General features: G+C 41.1%; 1 protein-coding gene across 8 annotated transcripts; it reads left to right on the top strand.

Moving 5' to 3' along the window:
* Positions 1-2,681: 2,681 nt before the first annotated feature.
* Positions 2,682-8,634, top strand: CLDN12 (claudin 12). Of its 8 annotated transcripts, none has more exons than XM_032237459.1 (5): positions 2,818-2,875; positions 3,749-3,785; positions 5,062-5,166; positions 5,786-5,841; positions 7,183-8,634. In XM_032237459.1, the coding sequence occupies exon 5, from the start codon at positions 7,204-7,206 to the stop codon at positions 7,939-7,941; it is 738 nt and encodes a 245-aa protein (XP_032093350.1). In that variant the 5' UTR covers positions 2,818-2,875; positions 3,749-3,785; positions 5,062-5,166; positions 5,786-5,841; positions 7,183-7,203; the 3' UTR covers positions 7,942-8,634. The 8 variants fall into 8 exon arrangements, with proteins under 8 accessions (XP_032093349.1, XP_032093345.1, XP_032093344.1 ...); XM_032237456.1 differs by having other exon boundaries at positions 2,837-2,875; positions 5,062-5,076; XM_032237457.1 differs by having other exon boundaries at positions 2,860-2,905; positions 5,062-5,076.
* Positions 8,635-9,266: the final 632 nt, after the last annotated feature.

The raw sequence follows: 9,266 nt of genomic DNA, 5'->3' as shown, positions 1-9,266 counted from the left end.
CATGATGCAGGAGTTTTCATTCAGCAAGAAAAAGGAACCGGTGACTTGAGCCAAGTCAACATCTGGAAATCTTATCCCAGTCATATCCAACCTAGCTTATTTTTTGAGATCACCTCAAGGCGAGCTGGAGCGGGACGCGCTGCGCCACGAGTTGGAGAGCTTGGAGAGGCTGAGCACGCAACTTGGAGAGCTGCGTCTCCGCCACCTGGAGCCCGAGCTGGCCCGGCGGCGGCAGCAGCTGGAGGGGCTGTGGGCCGACTGCGCCGCTCTGGAGGCGCTGCTGGAGCAGCTCCTGGCCGAGCACGAAGGGCTGCAGGAAGCGCGCAAGCAGCGGCCAGCCGCACTGCTGTCTGCCCCGCGCGTCCTCCGGGCCGGGCGCTCCGAGAAGCGGCAGCTGGCCTCCGACTACGCGCTGGTGGTGAGCTGGAGCTGCGCGCAGAGCCTGGAGCGATACGAGGCCGAGTTGCGGGCGATGCAGGAGCTGGAAGGGGGCCGCCTGGGCCAAGAGGACCTGCGCAAGCTGCGCGCGCAGAACCAGGAGAGCCGCCGGCGCCTCGAGGAGCTGTGGCACCGCTGCCGGGAGCTTTGCGCGCTGGGCGAGCGGCTGGAAGAGGAGCGGCTGGCGCAGCAGGAGAGCCACGGCGCCCAGCTGCAGGGATCATGGCCCCCGGCCGCTGCGCGGCCCGGTGCCAGGTACTCCGCGGCCCGGCACCGGTCCGCGGACCGGGGGTTGGGGACCACTGTTTTAGCATATGAAGTGTTTAGTACCACTTTATTTTGCACTACTAAAACCATACTTGGACTATTGTGTCCAGTTTTGATCAGTGGGATACAAAAAAGATTTTTGAGACTCTGTAAAGAGTATAAAGAAGTGTACAAAGATGATTGGGGAACTGGAAGCTAAAAACTGTACAATGAAGGAACTGAGAATGTCTAGTTTAAGAGAAAAAAGACATGTTATCAGTCTTCCAGTTTTTGAAAGACTGTCACATGGAAGAGAAGGGTCAACTTGTTTTCCAAAGCAATACAAGACTTTGACAGATCAAAGCTTAACAAGAGAAATCCGACATAGAAATAGCAATAGCATAGCATTGAGACTTATATACCACTTCACAGTGCTTTAAAGAGCCCTCTCTAAATGGTTTACAGAGACAGCGTATTGCCCCCAACAATCTGGGTCCTCATTTTACCCACCTCGGAAAGATGTAAGGCTGAGTCAACCTGGAGCCTGGTGAGATTTGAACTGCCAAATTGCAGATACCTGGCAGTCAGCAGAAGTAGGCTGTAGTAGTGCATTCTAACCACTGCGCCACCAAGGAGAAATTTCCTGTCAGAACAGTCAATCAGTGGGGCAGCATGCCTCCAGAATTTGTAGGTGCTTATCACTAGATTTTTAAGAAGAGATAGGACAGCCATTTGTCCAGAATGATATAGGATCTGCTTGAACATGGGGTTCAATTAGAAGATCCCCAAGGTCCCTTCCAGCTCTATAATTCTAATGATATATTGTGCAAATCTAGTCTGTTATGGTTTATTCAATCAAACATAGCTTAGTATGACATGGGGATTCTGAGAATGCCATTCGGTAATTCATGTAACTATTTTTGCACTTCATATCTAATGAAGAATAAATGCAAAATCTAACCATGATGTGAAAATATTTGGGGCTCAGAATATAATGTACCCATTGGAGAATTTTAACTACCTGGGAGGATGGTGTGCTATAAAATGTCTTGTTCTGTAGATGACAAAAAAGGTTGTTAGACAATTGACAGCTCCTCATTCTCCAGAATTGTCTGGAGAAATGGAAAGCCAGTAATGAAGACCAAATTGGAGAAAGCAGGAAACCATCTGGTTAATGTATCCTGCTACACTATATTGTGAAAACAGTTGATTTAAGCCATAATGGATGTACACTTCTCTTCATGCCATAACCTGTGGCTCATTAGATATATAATGGCTGGTTTTATCTAGCCAGTAGAACTAGCTTCTGAATAAACTTTCATCTAGTTATGATGTGAATTCTCTGAAGGTGGAGATGAGCAAAATGAAGGCCCAGGGCGGGTAGACTTATTCCTTTTTGGCAACGCTTGGCATCCCTCTTATTATAGTTGCTGAAAATCACGAACACCCATTGCACCATATTCAGATTTGTGTGAGATGGCCTTCCCATTTTACTTTCCTGTAAAACGTCATGTCAATTTTTCCCAAATCCAAGATTTGGCTGTGCACGCGTTCCCTTTTTAAACAAGAGCAGCTTGCTGTCTTTCTAATGCCAAATCAGCTACTCCTTTAAAACTTGGCTATTGTCAGTTCAAACTAGAGTTGTGAGTTCTAACAGCTCAAGATCAATAATGAGTCCACGGATGCATTGCAGGAACGGAACTGTTTTTTTGTCCTAACGATAATTTTATTAATGTTCATTAAAAACACCTCTTCCAAATGAAACTTAAAGCGTCACAAAGACTTAAAGAAATACTGTCATATCTGTATATTTTGTAATTAGACATCCATTTTAATATTTTTAGGGTAAAAATCCATTCGCAGAATTCACACTGGCTTGTTAAAAAAAACTGCGGTAAAACAGCCCTAACAACTAAAAAATCTTGAAGGCGATAGCTCATTTCACGCAAACTGCTTCTTTTTGGCAATTAACCCCGATCCCGTCCTCATAGGACAATCTCAATTACAGCCGGGAAGGTGTATACTTCAGTAAGATCTATTAAAGGAGGATCTTGGGAATTGTAGTCTTTGAAAGCACCTGGAAACTAAGAGAATTGTGGAGACAAACTACAGTCCCAGGAAGCTTTGGGCAGAACTGGAAAAGGCAGCCACTTCCTGAAAATCCGAGAGATCGAAGATGGATTCGGTATTTGTAAGTGTGTGCATTGTGCGTGGGAAGCAGGTTAGAAAGGGGAGATTTGCTGTCTGCCTATCTATTTATCAACAAATGTATAATTTTCATTATACATTAATGAGCTTTCTTTCCTGCCGGTCCAGATCGCTAAGGCTTTGTCACATATTTTTATCTGTGTATTGTTCATTTCTATGAAATGCGATTGTATCATGATTATTACGATTGTTTGTTATACTTACACTGCAGCTCTGCCTCATTGAGTGTCAGAGGCTTATCTGCCAATGCAAAATTGGGTAATTGTGATAACAATGATGTTCCTGAAGCACAAGATCCAGAATTTCAAACCAGCGTGGCTGGTTTGAATGATAAGGGAGGGGGTCTTGTTGCCTGCCTAGTAGAGCATATTCCCCATAAGCTAAATATTTTAATACTTGGAAGAAAACAGTTTTTACATTTCTTTAAAATTAGAGGCCATCCTATGAAAATATTTGATGGGATAGATGAGGGGGAAAATATAGTTACCTTTTTGTAAGATTTGATGTTACAAGTTGTCATGGGATCTGATTTATATGAACTTAGTTAAAATTGGCTAAATTTGTGAAGGGCAACACCCCTATCTTTAAATAGTCTTTACAAATGTTCTGATTGGCTGCTTTGCGGCAGAGGATGAATCAAGTTGGCTGGTAGAACTCTAATTATATTGTCTCTTAATTGCATGTTTCAAATAGGTATTTATATGTTGTCCTGAATCGTAATTTAATTCATCTGGCTGTGAGTTTCTTTCACCATCTTAGCCATAAACAGCAATGTAAACAAAATACAATACTTCATTTTTTTTAGTTCTTTTTAAATGTTTGTTTGGTAATGATTTTTAATTTCTCTTGATTACAGTAATTGGAACTGAAGAAAGTTAGATAACAGTGTACAAGTAAGTGTCTTACCATATAGCAATATTTTTTCTTAGCTTTGTTATTCATATACTTTATAGAACTGATTGGGGGCTGAATGAGGTATGCATACCCTGTGTCATGTCTATTTTGGTTCCATACTCTGATTTGAGATATATTATGTTGAAAACATTGTGTGTATTTTTATGCTCTTTCAATGATTTTGAATACTTCACAATACTTAGAATTATGAATGACTGTTGGGATTTGGGGGGGCAGATGATCATTTTAAGGACCACAGTAGGTACATGAAGCTATAGAAAAGCTTAATGAAAATAATTGATTTTCAGTATGTTAAGATACTTGTTTCATGTGTTAAAGAGTGGCAACTGCATTTTACTATATTTAGGGACTGAATGTCTATGCAATGCTTTATATACTTGGCATTGGATTCTCTGTATGGACACATTTCTACAATATAGTTATGGGTATCCACACCATTCTTGCAACTGGAAATTAAGAAAAAGTATGTCTTACTGAGACATTTGAATTTGCTGCTTGCAAATAATACAAACTCATTTTTGAATCTGCCTTCAACATAATGTTGAGGAGCATGAGCAGAATAAAGTGTTCACCTAAAATATTGCCTTTGAGAAAATACTGTCTTGGAGAAAGGTAATGAAGGATATATTGATGCTACTTATTCTTATAGATTTAGCATCTATATTAGATATTTTGCCTGAAGACACAAATTTGTTTAAAATATGTTTTCTTTATGTAAGGAATTGGTGGTAGTCAGTTTCATTCATTTTAGCACTTGCAGGATAAATTGAAGAGTGTAGCATCTTAGTTTCAGTTCGTATTCTGTACCACAGATATATAAAAATGTGAGTGAAACAATTGAGAGGAAAGTGTTTTCAAGTCATCTGATCCAAAATTATGTTACACAGTGATTCACCAACTTATCGCGAATGCTAAAAATGACTGTGACAGCTCTCCTTCAGTGTAATATTTAAGTTATGTTTAGTTTAAGTGCACAACTCCAGGACAGCTGTGCATCTAGATAGAGCAATATTATAAATTGGAAATTTCCTATTTATCTATTTATCTATTATCTATCTATGTATCTATTAAAAATAGTAAAGGGCCAGGCATTTCAAAAAGAAGTTTGCCAATGCAACAGATTAATGAAAAGAAAACTTAAGAAACAAAAATGTCTGAAATTAAATATTTTGCTGAGGTGTGGGTACTTTTTAAAATGGAATTGAAGTATTTTAGAGTTGCTATGGTTAACTGCACTCTTTTGCATTCATGCAGAACAAAGATTCCAGGGTGAGTTTGGGCATCATTCTAAGCTGCTGTTTTTCTGTATGTTTAACTGTCATGCAAATGCGAGGAGCAAAATGCAAGTGAATGGCCTAAGTATGCTAAAATTCAGCTTATTAATGATAAATTGAATTTCAGTTGAATCCTATGTTATAAATGTATGCAAACATGGCCACTGACTCAAAATAAAGCTATGTTTGCTCTAGAAACATTGGTCTACATATGTGAGTTCTTCTATTAATCTGAATTTAATTACAGCTTTAAGTTAAATTCCATTCTCAGGGCTGAGGAATAGTACTTACCTTGGCTTGTATCTTAACTAATAATAACATGGTTAGGCTTAGACCAGTGCAAATTAGTTTTAATTAAAAAGTCAGATATCAAATTCTGTATGTGCTTGTACTAATAGCTAAAATTACAAATAGACAAGTGTTCGGTAATTGAGTCAGTTTTTACATTTTTTTGGAATTATTTTAGTGTAACATAGCTTTTTGTATTAAAATTACATTCCTTTGCCATTAAATGGTTGAATATGATTGAATGTAGATCAAGAAGTAGAAACTTATTTAATATGCTCATTTACTTGACAGTCAATTTAATTCACTTGACCTTATTTTCAGTAAGTAAATGAGGGTTGTGGCTCTTAAGAAACCAGTTCAAATAATTATATTGATTATTTGCATTGTTTTTTGTGACCAAATTTAATATATTATAGGTAGCCATTGACTTACAGCTTGGCGATTGTTTGAAGCTACGACAGACCATCCAAAGGTATTTATGACCCTGCCATAATCTTACAGCCACTTCAGTGCTCCTGCCATTATTCACCCTTATGACCAACCACAGGAAACTGCAGTACCTCCCTTCCCCCAAAGCTATCTTCCTCACCTATCCCGTTAGGTCCCTGAAAGCCTCAGTCTACTCCAAAGCTTAGCTGTGCTGTTTATTTGTGGAGCCTCCTTAAAAAATCCCAACAGTGTCTTGAGCAGTACTGCTTGCTTGTAGAATAGAATGAAGTTGCCATGAGGCCAGAAGCTTTGCAAGAAAGCTGAGTCTTGCATTGCATCAGCCAGGCTACTCTGCAAAAAACCCAAAAAGATAAATTCGGTGCTGTTGGGACCTGGAGCTGAATGTGAAGTAGGGTCAAGACTTGCAAGCCCCTGGATGCTGGATAAGAAGTAGACTAAGCCTAGATTTAACAGTTTCTTGCTCTGGTGGCTTCTATTGCCCTGTTTTAGGCTGTATTAAGTGGCCTGGCTGGAAACAGGCCAAGTCCTGCAAATCCTTTGAATTGCTGGATGGGAAGTATCCCATTGGCTTACAGCCCTGATGGCAAAGCTATGGCATGAGTGCATCTCTGCGGGTGTGCGAGCCATCGTCCCAGCTCAGCTCCACCGCACATGGGTGTGCGCCTCCCATCAACCAGCTGGTTTTGGGGTCTCTGCCATGCATACACGGGGGTCACATTCATGTGCAGGGATCATGCACACATGCGTGGAGGGCAGGTTGCACACGGGGTGGTCGCACATGCATGTGCAGGGGTTTGGACGTGCATGTTGGTTGTGCATGCATTTCATTATGGGTGCGCGGGTGCATTGCATTATGGATGCATGCACGCATTGCATTATGGGTGCGCGCATGCATATTTTTGGCGCACAATGATAAAAAGGTTAGCCTTCACTGACCTACAGGCTCTACCTGTCCTTTGTGCACAAGTGGCTCCTTAGGAATCCCTAGGGACAGGAAGTGGAGCACCAGATGCTTCAGGAATGGCGTGGCGAGCTTGGGAGGCCTGGAGCAAGCAGATCTGGGCTTCCAAGTGCCTTCCCCACCACTAGGTCACCCAAGCTGTAACAGTGTATTGGGGAGAATAAAAATGGGAGATCATTAAATGAATTAGCCATTGTGAACTGCAGCTGTAAATGGGCAGGTTCCACTATGGTCATAAGTCGAGGATTACCAATAGGTGATACGCTGATAACATTGAATCATTTACTGCAAAGAATCTGACGTTCAAGGTCAGCTGTATCCACCATTTCTTCTTGGTTTTTCATCACACCAAAATGAATTCTTCATACAAGTTTCCTTGGTGCTCTTTCCCAATTTTTCCAGGAACCTTTTTCACCCATTGCAATGGGCTGTCGGGACGTTCATGCTGCGACGGTCCTAGCCTTCCTCTCTGGAACAGCTGCTTTATCGGGACTCATTGCTGCCGCACTGCTTCCAAACTGGAGACAAATACGACTCTACACCTTTAACAAAAATGAAAAGAACGTGACCGTTTACACTGGGCTGTGGATTAAGTGTGTTCGCTTTGATGGGAGCAAAGACTGTGTCATTTATGACACCAAGTGGTACAAAACAGTCGACCAGCTAGATTTGCGTGTCCTCCAGTTGGCTCTTCCCATTAGCATGTTGACCACTGTCTTGGCCCTTTTTCTCTGTTTAATTGGCATGTGTAACACAGCCTTTGTATCCACCGTGCCCAACATCAAGCAGGTCAGATGCCTCATCAATAGTGCAGGCTGCCATCTTGTGGCCAGCCTTTTCTTTCTTCTTGCTTGCGTCATTTGCCTGATACCGTCAGTCTGGGTCATCTTTTATAATAGAGAGCTGAATCAAAAATATGAGCCTGTTTTCACCTTTGACATTTCTGTTTACATTGCTATTGCCAGTGCAGGTGGCTTATTATTTACAGCTATTCTCTTATGCCTCTGGTACTGTGCATGCAAGACCCTACCTTCCCCTTTCTGGCAGCCTCTATATTCTCATGCCCCTAGTGTGCACAGCTATGCTTCCCAGCCATATGCTGCGCGATCACGGCACTCTGCCATTGAAATTGACATCCCTGTGGTGACGTGTGCTTCTTAAAAGAATGGGTCAAGAAAGCCAAGCATCCCTTTGCGTATTCTCCCCCATTTACAAGTTAAGTGCTTTCCCACAGCTTAGAAACTTCTGCAACTATATCAAGGGTGTGTGTAGTTTGGTGACTTTTACTTCCATTACTTAGATTGATAGAAAATGGGAATGAGCAGGCTGAAATACTAGAAGCGACTGCAAATTTTTAAGGGCCTCTGAAACCAGCAGTTTTTGTAAATTTATAAACAACAAACTTTAGTAGTATCCTCTTACTTTTACAGAACTCAAGTTTCTTCCATAAAACATAGTACAGAAAAATGCTATTGCGCTGTTTGTCTTCCAGTATGTGAAACAGTTAAGTACAGAGAGTCCACAGCTTACAACTGTTTGTTTAACAATGGTTCAAAGTTACAATGGCCAGAAAAAAAATAATTTACAACCTGTGCTTAATGTCTGGCACACCACCCTTGTGGTCATGTGATCACAATTTGGGTTCTTGGCTATCAGCTTGCATTTACGACTGGCTGCTGCATCCTGCAGGCATGGGAATCACAATTTTTTATCTTCCCAGCTGATTTCAATTAAAAGTGTCCATTGGGCATGGTGGATCTGCTTATTGATCACATGAATTACTTAACTGTGGTGATTCACTTAAGCATTGGTGAAAATGGTGTAAAATCAATCTGGTCACATTTTATAACTGCAATAACTTACAAAGGAAATTCTGATCGCACATCAAAGAGTACTTATCCTTCTTACCAGATTATAGGCAATGGTAACATTCAAATAATTTAACAACCGACTCTCTGCCCTAATGATTTCTTCCAACAGCCAGTTCACCAAACTGCTCAGAAATTTCAAAACTTCGGTTCTCCCGAAGTAGTGCGAACTGGCTGAATCCCACCACTGACTACAGGTAGTCCTCAACTTACAACCATTCACTTAGTGATTTGAAGTCTGCAAAAAGTGACTTATGGCTGATTTCTACACACCCATTGCAGTATCTCCATGATCACGTGATTAAAATCTGGATGCTTGTCAACTGGTATGTATTTAAAAAGGTTGAAGGGTCCCAGGGTCATGTGATCACCTTTTGCAAAAATCTGACAAAGTCAGTGGGGAAGCCAGATTTAGTTAACAACCATGTTTCTTAACTGCATGATTCACTTAACAACTGGCAAGAAAGATCATAAAATGGGGCAAAATTCACTTAACTGTATTACTTAGCAACAGAAACTTTGGCTTAATTGGCATAAGTCAAGGACCTACTGTAGTATGCCTCTAATTTGAAACATTTGTATTTTAAACCTTTTCTTCACTGATAAGTCATTTCTTAT

This window comes from Thamnophis elegans, chromosome Z, assembly GCF_009769535.1.
Source record: "Thamnophis elegans isolate rThaEle1 chromosome Z, rThaEle1.pri, whole genome shotgun sequence".
Lineage (NCBI taxonomy): Eukaryota > Metazoa > Chordata > Lepidosauria > Squamata > Colubridae > Thamnophis > Thamnophis elegans.
This window is presented reverse-complemented; position numbering and strand designations above follow the sequence as displayed.